General features: G+C 42.3%; 1 protein-coding gene across 1 annotated transcript in view; it reads right to left on the minus strand.

Annotated features, from left to right (window-relative positions):
• The window catches only part of LOC144501407 (NADPH--cytochrome P450 reductase-like), a 95048-nt gene that overhangs the window by 44324 nt on the left and 27966 nt on the right, over nt 1-22758 (minus strand). Inside the window, exons 2-4 of the mRNA XM_078225133.1 lie at nt 20458-20668; nt 3344-3392; nt 1537-1665 (exon numbers count right to left, since the gene is read on the minus strand). Of these exons, the coding sequence (XP_078081259.1) occupies nt 1537-1665; nt 3344-3392; nt 20458-20651 (372 nt within the window). The 5' untranslated portion in view covers nt 20652-20668. The remainder of the gene's footprint in view (nt 1-1536; nt 1666-3343; nt 3393-20457; nt 20669-22758) is intronic.

The raw sequence follows: 22758 nt of genomic DNA on the forward strand, positions 1-22758 counted from the left end.
ATAGGAACCAAAAAACGTGCAATTCTATGAATCAATAAATTTATTCAATGGCAATGCCATGCAACACAGATTAAGAGAGCTGCAGAGTTCCATCCCTGCTCTGTAGTGAGAGGATATTAGTTAATGTAGTGATAGTGGAACATTAATAGGTTTTTGATTGAGAGCAGGGGTCATAGCCGGATGTGCTCAAGTTCAGAGGTGAAGTCCCCAAGGCTGAACAACCCACCAACATGATTAATGCTCATAAGTGCATTATAGATACCTGGAAAAGGAACCAGGCAGTGACAGGCTCCTGCAGAATCCAACTCAAAAATGTTCTTCATCAAGAGGGGGAAATAGGGGCAGCACGGTGGCACAGTGGTTAGCACTGCTACCTCACAGTGCCAGAGATCCGGCCTCAGTCACAGTCTGTGGAGTTTGCACTTTCTCCCTGTGACTGGGTGGGTTTCCTCCGGGTGCTCTGGTTTCCTCCCACAGTCTAAAGATGTGCAGGTTAGGTTGACTGGCCATGCTAAATTGACCCCAGTGTCAGGGGGATTAGCAGGGTAAATGAGGGTTACGGGAATAGGACTTGGGTGTGCTTGTGGTCGGTACAGACTCTGTGGGCCAAATGGCCTCCTTTTGTACTGTAGGGATTCTATGATTCTAAGAAAATAATTTCTGCTTTTAGGTGAATATCTATGATCAAACAAGATGATAGTCAGCCTATTATTATCTGAGGAATGGGCCTCAGCATAAAGTGGCAGCTGTAAATTCATGAATTGGAAAACAGATTAATTGGGTCAGGTTTCAATATTCAGGGTTCAAATATCTCACTCCCAGCTGGTAGAGGTGCTGAGTTGCAGAGGATGCGAGTTCATTAAGTTAGTCATCTACTAGAAACAACTGATAGCAGCCTGGGAGGAAATCAGTCTCTCCCCCTTTAAACACAACATTGCTAGAAAAGGAAGCTTTATTGCAGTGTGGGGACAATTTAATAATGAAAAACATTTTAGATAATAACTATGCTACTGTAATGACCCGATGTCCTGCTTGCCTGACAAGACGTCCAGGTTGTCAAATGAATTTCATTTTGAAATTGCTAATTTATGGCTTTTAAAAATTTGTTATTGTTCAAGTGTTACATTCTCTAAATAACTATTACTTCATGAATCATTTTCTTTGTTAACAGTTAGTGAAGCTAATTGTCAAGTGCTTTCATTGCTAATTTATTCCATTTATTCCAACCCTAATTACATCTACTGAATAAATCAAATCTCTTTTCAAAAGGGATGGACCTGTATGTTTTTGTGCGGCTCTCCTGAGTGAAGGGGAAGACAGAAAAAGAGTTAGAATGAGACACAAGAGTAATATGGAGCAAAGGGTGCAGATGGAACAGAAGACAATCAGAATCATTGTTGGAAGAGAAACACAACTCCTTAAATTTAAGAAATGCCATGAGAAATCACTGCTTATGATATATGTATATACATCCACAATCAGCTTTAGTGCCATTCTCCTGAGTGTTCTTTATGGTCATTGAAATGTGGTACCAACCATATCATATTCTTCTGGATCAGTAGCCATGCCTCGCATTGCATACCGCTGGGCATCTTTTGAGAGCCGGTTGGCAAACTCTTCCGCTGTTCCTGTTTGAGAGCCGTAAAACACAACTATGTTTTTTCCCTGCAAGAAGGAATATGAAAAGCACAAAATAACACTTCAGAATGTCTGAAATTAGGACATGGCGTTCTAAGCAATTTGCATGACATGGACACAAAGGGTGTCATTTTATTTTATTGAATAGAATCAGGAATTAGAAGCACTGTTTCACTGCCTCAAACGTCTGAAGTAGGATAATACAGGGAATAGAAAAGGATTAAAATTTGCATGTGCAAATCATTGCGTGCAAATCATTACGAGATCATTGCATGTGCAAATTTTTGATGAGAACAGCACAGAGCTCGGCTGATGTCCTATAATTGAACAGCTTACTGACGTTATCTGTAAAGTTACTCATGTGGGGACAATTAGTCATTCCCTCAAGGGACTGGAGGATGCATATGGAACCTTCACTTTCAAGTGATCAGAGGCTTAAGGAAAAAGGAAAACACAAAGGGAAGAATAAAAGGACTACTGAAGGGAATGAAGGGGAAAGTAGTGGGTTGGATGCAGAATTAGCTCAGAGGCAGGAAGCAAAAGGTGGTGGTAGATGAAGTTGGTTTGCAGTGGTGTTTCCCAAGAGCCAGTTTCAGGCCCAGTACTCTTCACTTTTTAGAAACAAAGACCAAATGTTATGAAACTTGAGGACAGTTATGGTTTCAGGGTGACAAAAATGGGTAAAAGCATGGAAGATCTAATTCAACGTAGAGAATTTGAAATGATACATTTTAGGAATACTACTATTGAAAGAAAGAATACAATAGAAAGCATGATTTTTGAAAAGTGCAGGGACACCTTGGTGTCCATATACACAAATCCTCATACATAAACTCAAAAGGTACGAAAGAAGTTGATAAGGTAGGTTTAAAAAAACATCAAGTTGTTTGGTTTATAAAAGAGGAGAATATAAAAGTGCTAAGCGATTGTGCTTTATAAACCACTGGCTATACTTAAACTGGAGTATTGCAGACAAATCTGGGCTTCACACGTCAGGAAAGGTGTAAAAGTTACAGAAAGGATAGGGAAGAAGTTTACCAGTATGTTACCAGGGATGAGGAACTTCATTTCGAAGGAGAAATTGCAAAAGTTAGGTCATCTTGGCAGATGACATGATAGAGGTTTTCAAAATGATATTTTTGATAGAGAGAAAAATACTTTGTCTTATGAATGGGTCAATAACTCATGGTTATAGATTCAACAATAAATCAAAAGATCATCCCCCCCCCCCCCCATCCAAGTTGTCAGAATCTGAAAATGTTCTACTGGAAGCATATTTTATATTTTCTTTAGATAAGAAAATTGGACAGGTGCTGGAGGATGAGAAACTTGTGGGATTACAGACAAAAAGTCGAGAGGTGGGAATATGCATGATGGGTCTTTGGAAGAGGCATCTCAGGCACTGTAAACTGAGTGGTCTCCTTCTGTGCTGCAAGTTTCCAGGATTCTACATTTTTAAGGACAAGGACCAATCTGAAGTATCACCGGAGTTATGGAGCAAGATCAAGATATTGATCCTTTTGGTTTAGCAGGGGTTCTTAAGGAGTTGTACAGGATAGTAAAAATGTTTATCCAGAACATAACTCAAGTTTAAACCGAACCAGTAGGGCATGCTGAAACTAATGAAAGGTAACTGGGGAAAATAAATGGTGGGAATTGATTCATGCCCATTCCACAGAATATCATAAGTGAAAAATGCACTTACGGTTTTCTTCATCTTTTCAATGAAACTGGTTTCTCGTATCGTTGGTACCCTGCAAACACAACGTAAACCGATTACTCAAACAAGATAATTGAGCTTTCTTTAGAGTTGTTCTTCAATATCTGGTCCATAAATGTCATGTTGCTGCACATCTTACTGAAAAGGAGATCAATGAATGGTAAAATACCTTTCACCCAATGAGCAGCCATTATAGTTATCCAGTACACTAGGAAAAGTCATATGTACCAGAAAACTTACCTTGTACCAACATACTTCTTCCATAATATGATAAATTCATAGCACACAGATTTTCACCTCAGAAGTAAGCCATTTGGCCTTAAGTTTGTGACCAGTTTTTTGCTGGACCAACCAAAACTCATCCCTCCTGCCATGTTCCAAAGTTAGCATCCAGTAGCTCTAAAGATGTGCGGGTTAGGTTGATTGGCCATGCTAAATTGCTCCTTAGTGTCAGGGGCATTAGCAGGGTAGATACGTGGGGTTACAAGGATAGGACCTGGTTGCGATTGTCGGTGGTGCAGGCTTGATGGGCTGAATGGCTGCCTTCTGCACTGTAGGGATTCTATTCTAACTACCTTCATCAGTCCTTCATCAAATGTACTGCTCGAAGTACATTCTCAATGGCCTGGGGTTGAAACCAGTAAATGGGAGGTGGGTTGAAAGACTGCTGGTTGTAATGATAGGTGAAATGAGTCACGATCCAGTTTTTAAAATGAGCATAATAATCCTTTGCTATCTGGAGGAATTTCAGTGAGGTTGGTTGAGGACAAACAGGAAATAAAAAAAACCCCCAGGGAAATGGTAGACAACACAGCAAATCCAACTAATTGTATGGAGTAAAATATAACAAGACCCCAAAAATCATCCAACTAAAATAGCCATCCCTCTTCAAGAATAAAAGCAAATTACTGCGGATGCTGGAATCTGAAACCAAAAGAGAAAATGCTGGAAAATCTCAGCAGGTCTGGCAGCATCTGGAAGGAGAGAAAAGAGCTGACGTTGCGAGTCCAGATGACCCTTTGTCAAAGCTTTGCTGCCAGACCTGCTGAGATTTTCCAGCATGCCTCTTCAAGAAGCCTGCTTGAGAATTCCCGAATTCCCATGACCAGTTTATATGGATGAAGTGTTGCATCTGAACTTCAGTTTAATATCAATATTAAAACGTGCCTTTGCTTTGCTAGCTGATGGCTTGGCCTCATTTGCAGCCAGTAACAAAAGCCAGCAGAGGTGTCATAACACTGCTGGGGCCCCAGAAAAGGGAAACATTCTTCACTACAATGACCACAGAAATAGTGTTGCTTCCAAAACATGGGAAAATTAAACTGGTTAATATTCTCCAGAGTTAATGTGAAGATAATACAGAAATCACATCCTGTTTTGTTGAAATCCTGCACACAATTGCTGATATAACTTAATGATTTCATCATTTAATTACTTGGGTGTTAATTTTGTGCTGACTTTTAAAATAGCTGTCACTTTGGAGCCAACAAACTATCTTTCCAAAAACTGAAATAATTATTCCAACAGTAGGCAATGCAACACTAAATACACTAAAGACATATCAAACCACAAGAGTAACATTGCAAGCTAAAGAAAGTCACATGAACAAAGTCTATCACAATGCTGAATGGGCTTGCAGTCACTTTTAGTTGCTATTCTGAAACTTGGTTTGAAGGAGTTTGAGAGTTGCACCACTGATACTGTATCTGTGCAGGGAGAATGTGGTTTACAACGGTTGCAATGTAATCAGCTGACTTTTGTGTAGTTATTATACACTTTGTTTTTGCCAATCAATTGTGGCAAAATATTTATCTCGTTCAGATGAAGAAAGTCCTATTGGTTTAGGGTATTCACAGATAGCGCAAGAGTGATGTCTCACTACCAGCACTGCATCCATCATACACTTGCCTATTTTCGCCTTCCCCAAAGCCTTTTACTTCAAAGTTTCTTCAAAATGAAAAACATTGCAGCAAGTGCTTCAGAAACCTGATGTTGGAGCCAGACATGTGGCTCAATGCAGCAGTCACCCAGGCAGGAAGATGACTGGTGGAGAAGAGGAGAAAACTTAAAATATCAAGTGGGTAGAGCAGTTGATGACTTGGTTAGAGAAGTGGTGCAGAAGAAGATACTTGAAGAAAAAAGAAATACAGAATGGGAATCTCTCATATAACCCAGGCAGCCAATTAGGGGCTGAGTGTCAGGGGGAAGAAGAGGTTATAGGAACCAAGCTTGGGGGAGTGAGGCAGTGGTGTAGCAGTATTGTCACTGAACTAGTAATCCAGAAAGCCAGGGGACCCAGGTTTGAATCCCACCATGGTCGGTGGTGAAATCAGAATTCAATAATTAAAAGTCCAATGATGATCATAACACCATTATCAATTTTTGCACAAACCCATCTGGTTCCCGAATGTCCTTTAGGCAGGGAAATCTGCCTTTAGGGAGGGTCTGGCTCACATATGACTCCAAGCCCACAGCAATGTGATTGACTCTTAAATTGCCTAGCAAGTCGCTCAGTTCAATGGCAATTAGGGATGAGTAATAAATGCTGGCCTAGCTCCTCCTCCAATAGGAGCAGAGTAGGCTATTCAGCCTATGTTCTGCTGTTGATTTCAAAACAAGACACTGATCAGTTGCTATATCTGAGGAAATGTTGAATCATTATGAAACAGGAGACTCCCGACTGTTTATCATTACTTTTACCCAACAATATTGACCAGTTTGCTGACATCAGGCTCAGTTTTATCCTGTTAAAATTAGACTCATTAAAATTCAGAATCTTCGTAACTGTGAATCATTTCCTTTGCAAAGCTAACTTTGAACTCATATTATGATCACTGTAGATTAATGTTACCTTAACATTAGATTAAGCTTTTGAAAGCATCCAAGTCTTTTGCTTCAAACATCTCCTGTGATGTTGAGTTTCACATTCTAGCCACTCTTTGCATGTGAAAGCTGATCTCATTGAAGTGTACTAGATGACTAATGGAGGTAATAGGGAGAGAGTCCAGATCATTCCTGAGAATTAAAGCTAGGCCATTCAGGGATGTTGTCAGGAAGCACTTCATTGAATCCCTACAGTACAGGAGGTGACCACTCGGCCCATCGAGTCTGCATCGACTTTCCGACAGAGCATTTCACCCAGGCCCACCCCTCACCCCATTGTCTTAACCCCACACATTTACCCCACTAATCGCCCTAACTTACACATCTTGGGACACTAAGGGGCAATTTAGCATGGCCAATCCACCTAACCTGCACATCTTTGGACTGTGGGACGAAACTGGAGCACCCGAAGGAAACCCAAGCAGACATGAGGAGAACATGCAAACTCCACACAGACAGTGACCCAAGGCTGGAATTGATCTCGGGTCCCTGGCACTGAGAGACAGTGCTAACCACTGTGCCGCCACCGTACTACTACAGGAAAATCTGAAACTCTTCTTTCAAAAAGCCATTGAGGCTAGTTCAATTGAAAATTTCAAAAACAAATTAGTTGTTAGGTAAAGCATGTAAAATGAGTTAAGATAAAATTATATAATTGAATGACAGAACACGATCAACAGGCTGAATGGCCTACTTCTGCTCCCATGTTCTGTTGTTGATTTCAAAACGAGTCACTGATCAATTGCTATATCTGAGGAAACATTGATTCATTATGTAATAGGCACATCCTGTTAGTCTTTATCGTTTTTGATTTGATTTGTCACATGTATTAACATACAGTGAAAAGTATTGTTTCTTGCATGCTATACAGACAAAACATACCGTTCATAGAGAAGGAAACGAGTGTGTGCAGAATGTAGTGTTACAGTCATAACTAGGGTGGAGAGAAAGATCAACTTAATGCAAGGTAAGTCCATTCAAAAGTCTGACAACAGCAGGGAAGAAGCTGTTCTTTAGTCGGTTGGTACGTGACCTCAGACTTTTGTATCTTTTTCCCAAAGGAAGATGATGAATTGTTCAATCTCACGTAATCTTTTATGCAGGTAGATTGGAGTTGAACACATGAGATTTATAGTGGCTTGTTTAGTCTTAAAAGGCTATTCAAACTACAATTTGTTCTGACTTTACAATCTGGCCAACCAAGCCAGACAACACTTGCAAATTTTGCTGTTAATTTGACTCACTGCGGGTGGAATAATCTGCCATTGTGTACGAAACATTATGACTCATTCCCCACTATGTCCAACCTTGAACTCATGGATCATGCAGTTGCAATGAAGTGCTAAAATTAACGCAAGAGATACCGATTAGGAGTTAAATAAATTTGTCTCCATATGATGAAGAATATGATGGATTCACTGGCATCTTCAAACCACAGTTTGAAAGTGCCAGTGAATCCAATTTACACAGCAGATCATTCATTAGAATAACTGACAGCTGCCTTCAGAGAAAATCTCAAATTTCTCTCAATTACACAAATAGGAAATGTTTTTTCCTCATTTTGTGATGACAGCCAATTGTATTTGGCCCAATTAGGTTAGGGGAAAAAAGTCATTGTTGGTGTGCGCTTCAACACTAACACTTTATCCAGTTTTATTTCTGCCATTACCACATGTATACAACTTCAGGAGAAAGACAAGAAGCCCAAGACTCTTTGGAAGTTGCCCATTTCATTTTCTTCAGAAAAAAAACAGAATGAGATATAATGAGGTCCAAATCTGCATCGTTTTGGTATGTGGCTGGGGTGAGGGGGAAGGTGATGGATAAGTTCAAGAGAAAGCATGCAACCATACAGGTTCCCCTCAAAGCACCTTGGAGATGGGATTATTTATTCCAATAAAATTGTAACTAAATGCAGAATATATAAAAGCAAACAGATTATTTACATGAAATGTTGCTGCTACATCCAACAGGGACAATTAATGAGTCAGGCACATCTGTGAAAGAAAAGAACAATATGCCCACAAAAGGTGAATAATGACGCACTGACGGTTAAATGATCGGCGAGGTTTCTCTTCACTCGAGATGGAAGATTACACTGCCAATTCTTCCAACTCAATCAGCATTTTTGTAGCCTGTTTCCCATCTGCATTTCATGTAATGCAAACTCCTGCTTCATGTAGGAGACAAGTAATTTAACTTGTTTTTAAAGGATTACTCAGCAACACAAGGCTAGATTCCTGGGAAATGAACTGGAACAAACAGCACCCCGTCACCGCTCTTTCAACTTTATATAGGCTTGTTCCTCACATGCAAGTCAGGATAATCAATGCACTCTATGACTTGAATTGTCAGCATGTGATTTTATAGTTTTCCCTGCAATGATCAGTTCTTTATTTTGTGCCTCCGCTGCTGTTCAAGATGTTGTGTTTGCAATTTCACACTGAAATCTTTTAGGGTCAACTGCAACATGTAAATCCCACTGCTAGCAGAGTGCTAAATTTCTCATGGCCAGATCCAAAGGGCTTTTTCTGGTTGCAAGTTGGCAAACAGCACACTGTCTGGAGACAGAGTAAAACTACCTTGTGAGGTGTACCTTGTGCATCCAGAGGCATGGACACCAAGTGAGAACCATATGCAATGTCTCAGATATTGAAGCAGTCAGTGCCCGCATGCAGCAGAGTTGGACAACATTCAAGCTTGGACTAAGTGGTTATTGCGTGCCACAAGAGAGAATCTAATTATCTCCCCTTGACCTTCAACGATATTACCTATCACTGAATTCTCCACCAACATCAGCCTGAGAGGATGGTTACTATTGACGAGAAACGTAACTGGACCAACCATATAAATACTGTGACAAAAGGGCAGGTTCAGAGGCTGAGAATTCTGCAGCGAGTAACCCACCTCCTGACTCCCCAAACCCTGCTCACCATCAACAAGGCACAAGCCAGTAGTGATGGAATACTCCCCGTTCACCTAGATGAGTGCAACAATCAAGAAGTTCAACACCATCTCCAACAAAGCTGTCCTCTTGATTGGCACCCCATCCACCACCTTGAAACTTTCACTCCCTCTATCACTGACACAGATTTGTAGCAGTGTGTACCATATACAAGGTGCACCTCAGTAACTCACCAAACCTCCTTTGGCAACACCTTCCAAACCCTAAACCTCTAACACCTACAAGGATAGTAAGCACATAGGAGCATCAACACCTACAAATTCCCCTCCAAGACACTCACCATTCAGACTTGAAACCTTCACTGTCACTGGGTCAAATGTCCTGGAGACCTTTCCCTGGCAGCATCGTGGATGTACCTACGCATCAAGAACTGCAACAGTTCAAGACGACTCCTCACACCCATTTCAAAGCACAATTAGTGATGGGCTACAATGCTCACATTCCATTAATGAATTAAAAACTTAAACTGAGCAATCAATATGTTAGTGCAATTAACACAAAGCAGCAAAATGCAAGCTGTCTTGCTATGTTGTATCATTACAGTAGTGTTATTCTTCAGCATTAATTAACTGGAAAACACCAACCTGCTTGGCTCTGTTTCCTGCTGGCGAACAGAGTATATGCAGCCCATAGTTCCAGTTGCAGGTTTCTCAGCCTATCACGCAAGCTGCAAATTAGGCAAAATTTTCCTGTATATATGTTATGTTTTTGCTTTATTCCGCTGTTACAGACCATTCATCCTGTCACAATCAAGATCTTTGAATACAACAGTGCGAACCTCTACCTCCCCAGTGGAATCCCTGATGTCAGTTGAACTGATTCGTGATCCATATCCGCGCTGTCACTGCACTCCTGCCAAGATCCACTGACACTCGAGTGGCTGCACTAACAACTAATTACATTTTCTACAGTTGTTGGCAGGCCTGTCCATCTATGTACAAATCTTTTTGCAACATGCCCCTCTTCGACACTCGGGTTTCCCTTAGCAACAGCCACATCACATCCAATGGCTTCCCGAGGAAAATAACTGAGCTGAAAGGCAGCTGTTTCAGAACTGAACAGAGGAAGCCTGCTGCTATGGTTACCTAATCCATCATAAAAGATTCCTACTCATGACATATCTCCAATTCTTTTCACCGCCCCAACGAATGATGCATCACATTTAGATGATCACAGAAAACACAAATTGCAGGAGACAATTATCACACCCTGCTTACCCCTCCACAGTCCTTGCTAACTATGTGCAAAAATTAAAACAGGGATTGTATCTCAGTGACTGATTTTACAAATTGTACTTGCTGAGCCAACCGTACAATGGTAAATTTTTTCAAAGAACATGCATGAGTTCTAGCCAACTCAGTCACACATGAACAGCAGCTTTCCCCTCCCCCTCTAACATGCTCATTTTAAACCAGGCTATCCAAAGATCCCTGGTAATCTGGAGGCAAATTGCAAGCGATTTGTTTTAATCCCGAGCAGACAGAGGAGCATTGCAATGGAACAATTTGAACCAGGAACTACATCACAACTTTAGCTTAAACTTCCATATTTACTAAAAGATTCAAATCGCCTCCATCACAAGACAACTTCCTCGTCCCTGGACATGATCACGAAGTGAGGGGGATCTTGGCACAACAATGCTGAGACCCCAAAGGAGAAAATGCTGGAAAATCTCAGCAGGTCTTGCAGCATCTGTAAGAGGAGAAAAGAGCTGACATTTCAAGAGGAATATTGAAGCATGCAAGTTTGAGTTCGTCTTCCTCTATCCAATTTCCTGAGATAGATTCCAATATTAGCTTTATGCTCTCTGGTTCTTCTCTTGAGCATATTGTCACAAATGGTTACAGTGCTAGTCACAGGCATCTAAACTTTATCGAAACGATTGCTGATCAACTGTCAGCTTAGATAGCAACATTCATGTTGCTGCCCACATGCTTGCTCTGTGTGACCCTCCCCCTCCTGCAGAGGGCCAGTATGGACTACATGAGCCAAAATGCCTCCATATCCATTGTATCCTTCCATACAGATAAGTGAATCAAGAATAACATGTCCAAGTTTGCTGATAATACAAAGTTAAGTGGGAAAGGAAACTGAGGAGGACACAGAGTCTGCAAAGGGATACAGGCCAGTTAAGTGATTGGGCAAAGAGACAGGTAGATTATAAATGTGGAAAAGTGTGAAATTATCCCACTGGGTTGGAAGAATGGAAAAGCAGATTAAGAAAAAAAGGTGAGACACCATTAAATGTTGCTATTGCAGGATTTGAGTATCCTTGCACACTAATTAAAGTCAAAATGGAGGTACAGCAAGCAAATAAAGCAGACAATTTTATTTTGCCCTTTACTGCACAAGGTTTCAATATGTAAGTTTTGCACACTGGAAGTTTTGCTGCAGTTGTATGAGATTTTAGTGAAACCATTCTGTGCAGTTTTAGTTTCCTTACCCAAGGAAGAAATAAAAAAAGAGTGCAGATTGCAAACAGAGTGAACTGATAAAGGGTTCAGAGAGAGAGAGAGAGTTGTATTTTTTAAACTTTTTTTTATTCCTTTAGTGCAGTGGAAGCAGCTGTTTGGTAAGTAACTGTAAAGCTAATTAGGAATTAAGAAACATGTAACTCAAGTTGAAGGTAGTAGTAGTATTTAATAAGTACAATAAATTGTAGCCCAAGTCAAATATCCTTTAAACATGTATCTAAAAACCGAACACATCCAAAAACCAAATTTTCTTTGAACGACCATACAGTTAATGTTAGTAAAGCAATGTAGTATTATAGGTGTAATAAGTGTTAACAGGTAAGGAGTACAGTATATAAGAAATGGAGGAGCAACCTAGTATTTGTAGACTATAGCTAGCTGAGACCTAGGCTATTGTAATGCAAGTAAGCCTAGGCCTACCATACATACAGTAGGTCCGAAAACTGAACAACATCCGAATACCAAAATGCAAATCAGTTCCAGGGTTTCAGATAAAGAATTCTTGACCTGTATACATAGGAATTATTCTAAGTTAATTAGGAAAGTAACTAAATTAAACTAAATAACATAAGGAACAATGACAGGACAGGTGCTGTGTTGTAGCTGTGGATTGTGGGAGCTCCAGCACACCAATGCAATTCAGGACAAACATGTTTGCAGAAAATGTAAGCAGCTAGAGGAATTCAGATCAAGATCATGGATCTAGAAGCCGAACTGCACAACATCAGGGAGGGGCAGCAATACCGGGACACTTTATTCCAAGAGCTGTGGCTGTCTTCTGGTACAGAGTCATCGGCTTCTGTCAGTAATAAGGGACAGGAGGGCATGACTGTGAGTGAGGTAGGTAAAGGGGCAGAGCAGACAGTTGAGGAGCCTCAGCCTTTGTAACTGTCAAGTAGGTTTGAAGTCCTTGCAACCTTTGTGGATGAAAGCGAGGTCTGCAGGGTAGATAAGCAGACTGGCCACGGCACTAAGGACAGGAAGCTGTTAAAGCAGGAGGAGCAAAATGAAAGGGTGGTATTAAGGAACAGTATAAGGTTTAGAACTTGAATCTAGAGGGTTGTGTTCTCTGTCTAGTGTCAGGGTTCAGGATATCTGCTCGACACTGGAGAGGAACTCACAGTAGGAGGGTGAAGATCCAGTTGTCCATGTAGATGACATAGGAGACGAAGGAAAGAGATTCTGCAGACTCAGTACGAGGAGCTAGGCACTAAATTAAAAAGCAGAACCTCAAAAGGTGATAATCTCTGAAATATTATACGTGCAAATTGGCATTAGTGAGAGGAATATGTGGCTCAAAGACTGTTGTGGAAGTAGACTCTGGTATGAGGGGCACTGGCACTATATAGTGGGGAAAGCGGAGGCAATACCTTCGAGACGGTCTACATCTGAACTGTGCTTGGACAATGTTTTAGCAAACCGTGTAACTAGGGAAGTAGAGGGGGTTTTAAATTAAACAATGTGAGCAAAGGATCAAATTTGGAAAGATGTGGTAAACCAAAGAGTAAAGACAAGGCAAGAGGGAAAGGTATTAATATGGCTAATGATAAACAGACATGATGACAGTGAGGGACAGAGAATACAAATCCAAGACTATGGGGGGAATTTTACCATTTTGAGTCTAAGTGCCGGATCTGGGCGTCAAATAGATCCACGTCTGGAATCCTCTTTGCAGCGCGCCCATACGCGTTTTGCCGGCTCCGACCCGATTCACGCTGTGGGCGGAGCTTAGAGCTGGTGGACCAATCGGAGCTCTGAACTGCGCATGCGCAGTTCGAAAAAATTCTGACAGCGTGCCCGGGCGTGAAAAAAAAAAGGCAGAAAGCGGAGAGAGCGGCTCTCTGACGTTCATCCTCTGGTCGGGGGGTGGCTGGAGAGGGGGTGTGACGTCTCATCCTCTGTGGAGGGGGGGGCGGGGGGGTGTGACGTTTCATCCTTTTGGGGGTGGGGGGAGGGGTGGGAGGGGAGGGGGTGTGACCGATCATCCCCTGGGTGGGTGGGGGGGTGACGTATCATCCTCTGGTCGGGGGGGGTTCCGCTGCGTGTCTGCGGCCGATCCCTCCTGGCACCATCACTGGTACACTACCAGCCACAGCCATCTCTCTCACACCTGCAGGGAAGAGTAATCTGTGGCTGGTAGTGGAAAATTGCAAACATAATTCCTTTATTCAAAAGAGAATGAGACAGGAGGCAGGAAACTATAGACCAGTTAGCTTAACATCTGACGTAAGGAAAATGTTAGAAGCTAGAGGTAATGGCAGGGCATTTAGATAAATTCAAGGTAATCAGACTCACTCAACATAGTTTTTTGAAAGGGAAATCATGTTTAACCAATTTATTGGGAGGATTTTGAAGTAGTAGTGGGTGAATAAAGGGGAACAGTGTATGTACGGTACTTAAATTGTAAGGATACATTTGATAGGTGCAACATCAAAGGTTATTGCAGAAAGAAAAAGCTCATGGTGTAGGGTGTAACATATTGGCATGGATAGAAGGTTGGCCAGCTAACAGGAGAGTAGGCATAATTGGATCATTTTCTGTGGCAAATGATCTAAGTGTTGCACCACAGTGATTAGTCCTGGGACCTCAAATTTTTATAACTGACCTAGATGAAGGGATGGTTCCTAAATTTGCTGATGACACAGACTAATAGGAAAGTAAGTTGTGAAGAGGATATATGGAAGCTACAGAGGTAGATTAGTCGAGTTGGAAAATATCTGGCAAATGGTATATAATGTGGGAAAATGTAAAATTGTCCATTCTGGCAGGAAGAATAAAAATCAGCTTATTATATAAATGGTGAGATGCAGAGGATTTGTGTGTCCTAGTGCATGAATCGTAAAAGGTTATTATAGAGGTACAGCAAGTAATTAGGAAAGCTAATAGAATGTGATAATTTATTGTGCCCAGAATTAAATACAAAAGTAGGAGGTTATGCTTCAGTTAGACACGATGAGACCACATTTGGGATACTCTGTACAGTATTGGTCTCTGATTTAAGGAAGGATATAAATGTATTTAAGCAGTTCAGAGATGATTTACCAGACTAATGAGGAAAGGTTGGATATGCTAGGTTTATATCTGCTGGAGTTTAGAACAGTAAGGAACATCGAGTGAAACATACATGAGAGATTTTGCTGGATGAATGTGGAAGGGATATTTCCTCTTGCAGAAGAATATAGAACTAGAGGACCACTGTTTAAAAATAATGGGCTGGCCATTTAAGACAAGGAGGAAGAAAAATTGACTCATGGGGTCATGAGTCTTTGGAAGTCCTTTCTTCAAAAGGTGATGGAAACAGTCTTTGAATATTTATAAGGCACAGGTAGATAGATTCTTGACAAGCAAAGGGTGAAAGGTTCTTGGGTTGGGAATATGGATTTGAGATTACAATCAGATCAGCCATGATCTTACTGAATGGTCAAGAGGCTGAGTGGGAGCATGCTTATGTCGCCTCAGAGGGAATGAAACAAAGATCTCAAGATCGATTCCTAGGATGAGGGGGCTATCCTAGGAGGAGATCGAGTGAGATGGGCCTAACCTCTAAGGAGTTGAGAAAAATGAGAAATGATCTCACTGGGACTTTAAGACTGCGAGAGAGGTCAACAAGGTAGATGCTGGGAGGATGTTTCCACTGGCTGCAGAGTCTCAAACTATGACTCACATTCTCAGGACAAAGGAGTTGACCATTTTGGAGAGACACATCTTAGATTCCCATGACTTTAAGCAGTTTCCTCTTGCCTCTCATTAACTTAAGCAGAAGACTCCCAAGTTTTCTTCGCAGGACTGAGTCATTTCACTATGTGGAGCTGCCGGCGTTGGACTAGGGTAAACTCACTAAGAAGTCTCAGAACACCAGGTTAAAGTCCAACAGGTTTATTTGGTAGCAAAAGCCATGACTCATGGCGTCAAAAGTGGCTTTTGCTACCAAATAAACCTGTTGGACTTGAACCTGGTGTTGTGAGACTTCTTACTCATTTCACTATCCCAGTGCTGCCAGATCCTAACTTTAATTTAAATCATGCCAGATACTCATTTCCATACGTCATGCCTGGAATTCTCCCGAAAAAAATTCCAAGTGTCGATTTGAAAACTGGAGTAATTCACGCTGTTTTTTGCAGTGGGTTTTCAGAGAAGGATTTCCCACACACTGTACACTGCAGAAGCCACCGGCATGAATCTCATTAAAAACTAGGGGGTGGGGCCTTGCTGGAGAGGCTCAAATCAGCACACTGAGCGGGCCACTGTGCACGCGCTGATCTGTCAGCACCGAGATCATTGTATGCGCAGCGGCCTCACACTGATGGCCTCCCGATTGCTGGCCCAGCCCTGTAACCCCCGCAACGCCTCATTGTTGGCTGTCCCCCCCCCCCCCCCCCCGCCCAGTGCAGTCCAATCGCTGGCGCCCCAACCATTCCCGCCCTGACCCCACCTCGATCTCCAGTGCCCACTCCCCCACCCTCCCCAATCACTGGCCCTCTCCTTCTCCAACGATCCCTATGTAGAGTGACAGCGGAACGCCCTACCCTAATGATCATCCCCTAGGCCCAGCCCCCTAGCCCTCCCATATGCCCTGCCCCCTTGGTATTGCCCCATGGCTGATGGACAGTGCCAAGTTGCCCCCTGGGCATTGGTACTTTGCCCCTTGGGCAGTGCCAGGAGGCACAGGCTGGCACTGCCAGGGTGCCAACAACCAGGGGGAACCTTTCCTCCGCTGCCCAACCCTCAGGGGCCCTGATTACTACCCCCCCCGCCTTCACTCCTCCAGGGGTTGGGCTGCTAGTTCCCCATTAGTTAGGAGCTACTCTAAATCCCACTGCAGTGAACCACTCTGGGGGGCAGAGTGGTTCACTGCAGTGGGATTTAGAGTAGAAATTAAAGTTAGGATCTGGCAGCACTGGGATAGTGAAATGAGTAAGAAGTCTCACAACACCAGGTTCAAGTCCAACAGGTTTATTTGGTAGCAAAAGCCACTTTTGACGCCATGAGTCATGGCTTTTGCTACCAAATAAACCTGTTGGACTTTAACCTGGTGTTCTGAGACTTCTTAGTGAGTTTACCCTAGTCCAACGCCGGCAGCTCCACATAGTGAAATGACTCAGTCCTGCGAAGAAAACTTGGGAGGCCTGCTAGTCACATTTAAAGTATATTTAAATGAGTATTTAAATTAGTTCCACGCCTCCCCGATTTCCGGCATGGACCAGACGCTGCCGGAAATCTGGTGCCAGGAGACACTATCGGGATGGGAACGTGTGCGCGAATCCCAATCGTCGCCTGCTGCAAACTTCTCCTGGCCCGCTGCTCAAAAAAAATTAGCACAGCGGGATCGGAGAATCGCGGCCCACGCGTGCAGCCAGGCCCCAAATAATTTGCTATATTCTCAAACAGCCTAAGCCTTCCTGACAATCTCAGTGCAGTCCCTCCAAGATCTCAGTCTCTCAGCTCTAAGTTTTTTAAAAATCCATGTACTACAACAGTTGAGAGGGTCCAAGTTCTCAAACTACATATTAATTTGCCCATTGGGCTGCTGTCCTACTGCATACAGACATTAAGCTGAAAGATGGCAACAGAGTGCTGCAATAAAGGAACTTAGACACACCAGGAGACATACAAGCAAGTATCACGTCCAGGAGACAGGAAAGAAAATATATATCAACTTGGCTATTTTATAAATTTATTTTACTTGTAAAAATAGACAAAGGCTCTACCCTGACATGCCTGAATAGCCATGATTCATAGCAGAGGAATTTCTAGGATCAGGGGCCCGGTTATCTGTAGAGAGACCGGAGAACATCAAATTCCAAAACACTCCACCAATCTCCTTGACATTTTTAATGGAATGACCTCACTCTGGTCAACAGAAGCAAGATGTTCACAAGGACATTAGGGATCCTGACTCATCTATTAAACCTCTCAAGATTCCAGACCTTGGGGGATACCCTTGTCCAACATCCCAGGAGAAGTGGGAGATATGTCACATGATCTCTCCCCAGAACCTGTAAAATTACTGTGTGGAATTGAACCCAGGCAGTCTACCATTTTACCACCCAACACACAGCAGTACAAAGAAGCCTGGCCAGGTAAATTGCCTGGACATCATCTACAGTATACCACTGAAACTTCCATATTGCTGCATTGTGTAAGCCCTCGCTTTTGGAAAGACAAATCACCCGACAGCAGTTTCAGTTAGCTGATCTCTGTAGAATTATAGAATCCCTATATGCAGAAGGCGGCCATTTGGCCATCAAGGCTGCATCAACTCTCCAAAAGAGCATCTTAATCATAACCTATGAAGGGGACGACTTTTATGCTTAATATCATGGACATTTTTACGTGTTCATATCGAATTTATTTTGCCTGGCAGTGAATGATGAAAAATATTGTCAGCAGCTCACAGCAATGCGATGACTCATGGAGAGGTTCCTTGCACCCTCTAATCACTACAGACAGGCTTAATCACTTTAGACTCCAGGCAGGGAAACATAGACAATAGTCCAACTGATTAGATTATGCAAGGAGTTCAAATCACAAAGGGAACTCTCCAGAAAGAGATCGGCCCAGGAGAAATAGGATCACTTCACCATTAGCCACAGATCAACCCCACCTATCTATAATGGCTTTTCAATACTTCGCTATTGTGTCACTGCTTAGTGTTATAATAATCCACGTGGGTCCCATTCATGCTATCAGCAACCGCTTTGAATGAGCCCATTACCATATGTTTGGCGTGAAGTTCAAAACCCTATAAATTGTAAAGCGCACAATGACCAGGGGAAGCAGTTGGCAAGCAGCTGTGTTCCCCCAGGCCTGTGGTTTGTTATTTTGGACAGGGAATAAAGCTTGTGTTGCCTTTTGTACTGTACTCATGTCTGCTTGTCTTTTATGCTGTTCGGAAGCAAAAACTTCCCCTTACACCTATAACTGGAAGACCATGCATTTACCCCCTAGTCCCCCTAACAAACACAGCTTTGGATACTAAGGGACAATTTACTATGGCCAATTCACCGATTCTATACATCTTTGGATTGTGGTAGGAAACTAAGGAGAATGTGCAAACTCCAGACAAACAGTCACCCGAGGACGGAATCGAATCTGGGTCCCTGGCGCAGTGAGGCTGCAGTGCTAAACCACCGTACTGGAATACACCATTGGATTTTTCATTCTGGATGTGGACCCACATGAAACCACAACTCTTATTCTTACCGTAGCCTTGCCCTGTACCCCTTTCTTTCCCTTGTCCCTCTTTTATTGTACGAGGGAAAAGGGGTGGATGTTACAAAACCCTTTGCCAGGTTTTGAGTGTGTGTAAAATAAGCCAACCCTCTTATTTTACCTTATCTCGAGTTTGCTGTAGTGTTATTAATAGATCACCACCCAACTAAAGGGATAGGAAAATACGGCACCACTTCTAAAGGAGGAAAAAAAATCAAAAACATCTTTCTGTTTATGGATGGGTGGAAAGAGGAGAAATCAGGACTGTTTAAGTTAATCCGCCTTCCATTTATATCAGGATTTACTGAAAGAATGAGAGGACAGTAGATTACAGAAATATCTACAAACCACGTAGGTACAGAAAGGAACAAAACTCGACTTCAAGAAGCATAGAGGAGAACATGCCCCTGTCTACATCAATGGGGATGAAGTAGAAATGGTCGAGAACTTCAGGTTTTTAGGTGTCCAGATCACCAACAACCTGTCATGGTCCCTCCATGCTGACACTATAGTTCAGAAAGTCCACCAATGCCTCTACTTTCTCAGGAGACTAAGAAAATTTGGCATGTCCGCGACAACTCTCATCAACTTCTACAGATGCACCATAGAAAGCATTCTTTCTGGTTGTATCACAGCTTGGTATGGCTCCTGCTCTGTCCAAGACATGAACGAAGTCCAGTTCATCACTCAAACCAGTCTGCCATCCATTGACACTGTCTACATTTCCCGCTGCCTCGGAAAAGCAGCCATCATAATCAAGGACCCCACACACCCCGGACATACGGTCTTCCACCTTCTTCCATCAGGAAAAAGATACAAAAGTCTGAGGACACATACCAACCGACTCAAAACAGCTTCTTCTCTGCTGCCATCAGACTTCTGAATGGATCTACCAGATGTTAAGCTGATCTTTCTCTACACTCTAGCTATGACTGTAACACTCCATTCTCCTTCTCTACGAATGGTATGCTTGGTCTGTATATTGTGCAAGAAACAATACTTTCCACTGTATGCTAATACATGTGACAATAAATCAAATCTAAGCAGTTGAAGGCACAGCCACCAAGGGTAGAGTGATTAAATTTGGGATGTATAAGAGGGCAGAATTGGAGGAACAAAGATGAGTTGTCGGGCTGGAGGAGATTACAGAGGTATGGAGGGAAGAGGCCATGGAAGGATTTGAAAACAAGGATGAGGACTTTGAGACCAAAGTGTTGCTCAACCAGGAGCCAATGTAGGTCAGCAAGGTCAGGGTGGTGGGTGAATGAGATTCGCTGCAAGTTAAGCAGTTCAGATGAGGTCAAATTTATGGAGGGTGAAAGATTGGAGATTGGCCGCAAGTACTTTGGAATAGTTTGAGTCTAGAAGTAACAAAGAGGCAAAGTCAGGACATGTTTAGGAGTTTGAATTTGACAGTCTCAGTGGTGGAGTGGAGGTGCGTGATCAAACTTGGCACTAGGTTGCAACGAAAAAATCTGGTTGAGTTTCAATATTTTTGTGGAGTTCTCCACAAGACAATTAGTTCCCGCAGAATACTTTCCAGGCATTTCTGTTTAAATACTTACTGTGGCTGAAGTGTTCTGTAGTCTGGGATTTCCACCTTTTTCTTTCTAAAGACAAACCAATAAATTGCAAACCCAGCAATAAGGGAGAATAAAAAGATGTCCAGCGTACTAAATAACGATTCTTCTACCACCACAGAAGACTCTGCATCACTGCCTGCTGTTGATGCCCCAGATTCCACTTCAGAAGAATCCATGTTCCTTACAGATAAAGCTGTTAAAACAAGAAACTAATTAGCACTTTTGGAAAAAGCCAATTTCTGCTTTTAATTTTCCCAACAAACTCCCTTTTCGAAAACAGTCTTCATTAACAAAAGATTTGTGCGACATAACATTAGAAGACGGCGACATGAAATCTGGATGTCTCACTCAGTGAGATATAGGGGGCGTGGGAAGAATGGAATACAATACTTCCATTTACAAAGGGTTGTGAATATAGCCCCCAGTCCATCACACAAACCAGCCTCCCGCCCACTGACTCCATCTACACTTCACGCCGCCTTGAAAAGGCAGCCAGCATAATCAAGGACCCCAGGCACCCCGGACATACTCTCTTCCAGCTTCTTTCATCGGGAAAAAGGTGCAAAAGCTTGAGATCACGTACCAACCGACTCAAGACAGCTTCTTCCCTGCTGCCATTAGACTTTTGAATGGACCTACCAGATGTTAAGCTGATCTTTCTCTACACCTTAGCTATGACTGTAAAACTACATTCTGCACCCTCTCCTTTCCTTCTCCCCTATGTATTATGAACGGTATGCTTTATCTATATAGCACACAACAAACAATACTTTTCACTGTATCCCAATATATGTGACAATAATAAATCAAATCATTTGTCAGGGAGACCAAAACTAGGGGTTATTAATACAAGATAGTCATTAACAAAAATATGGAATTCAGGAGAAAATTCTTTACCCAAACACAGGTTAGATTGTGGAACTTGCTAGGTAATTAGTGGCTGAGACAAACAAGACAGATGTATTCAAGAGGCTGCTGGGGAAGAGAAGAGGAAAGGGCATGTTGTCTTTTATCATTATATTTGATATTTAGAATTGCAGAGGTGAAAATACCAGCATTACACTGGTACCAAACTTGCACCCAGAAGTCAACGGGTCTTAGAATCCTGCTGTTTTGAGGTTGGCAGGGTTGGGCAATGAACCCATGCCACAATTCAAAGCAGATTTATTCACAAAAGCTTGGCAGTGTCAATAGGAAAATGTCCTCTCACTTAAACTCAAGCCACAATGAAAAAGCTAAACCATGAATAATTGTTTCCCAGATCCAATATTCTCAATTAGGTTAAGCCCTTGAGTAGGGTTTTATGCCTTTAATACAAGGACGACATTTAGACACTGAATTTTATGGTGAAAAGATAAAACAATACTACTTGATTTCCCAAAATGCTGCCAAATCTTGATAAATGTTGAGGGACACAGGTTTGGAAACAGCTTTGCACTTTTATGTCCGAGTTGCAGCATGTTGTTGGGAGTAATGCAGAGCACTATTGCTGATCCAAATCCAATTCAGGAGCTGAGACATGGCAAGCAAGACAGGGTATTCCATGCATATGCAGGATCTTCTGCACTGCATTTTCTTTTACAATATCATGATAATGACCCAGATCATCAGCTTTAGTGGTGGCAGTTGAGAGATGAACATTGGCCAGGACAAGGAGTTACGATTCCTCTGCTCTTTTTTGAATAACCTAGTGGGTTCTTTTATGTCCATCTGAAAAGGCAGACGTGGCCTGGCTTGAAAGTTTCATCCAAAAGATGGCAGCTCTGACAGTGCAGCTCTCCCTCAGTGCTGCATTGGAATGAGTCTAGATTATGTGCTTCATCTCTGGAGTGGGGTTTGATCAGAGTAAGTTAACTACTGAGACATAGCTGACAGAGGCCAGTGACCCACCGAAGTATCAAGCTTAAAAAGAGTAGCAGTTCTATAAAAACTATTCAATAAGTAAAACAAACAATAATTAGCAGCAGCTCAGTTGAAGTGTGCCCTGTAGTAAACCATTCATAAAATCCATTGTGGTTACTGTATGTACAGTTATCAGCATGCCTCAGCTCAGTGGTTATCTTAAGCTAGTATGTAAAATCAGAAGGTCCAAGCACAGACATTATGTTTAGGGTAACTCTTAAACTGATCACCCAAGGGGCTTTCAAATCAAAATGTTTTGGCCTGAAATCTGGTTTGCCTGCTTTATTCTTTACAGCAATCCTGCCTACTTCCACCTCCACAATAACAGGCTACCATCCTTTAAGGCAAGAGTCAATCAGGGTGGTACAGTGCTCTGCAACT

This window comes from Mustelus asterias, chromosome 12, assembly GCF_964213995.1.
Source record: "Mustelus asterias chromosome 12, sMusAst1.hap1.1, whole genome shotgun sequence".
NCBI lineage: Eukaryota > Metazoa > Chordata > Chondrichthyes > Carcharhiniformes > Triakidae > Mustelus > Mustelus asterias.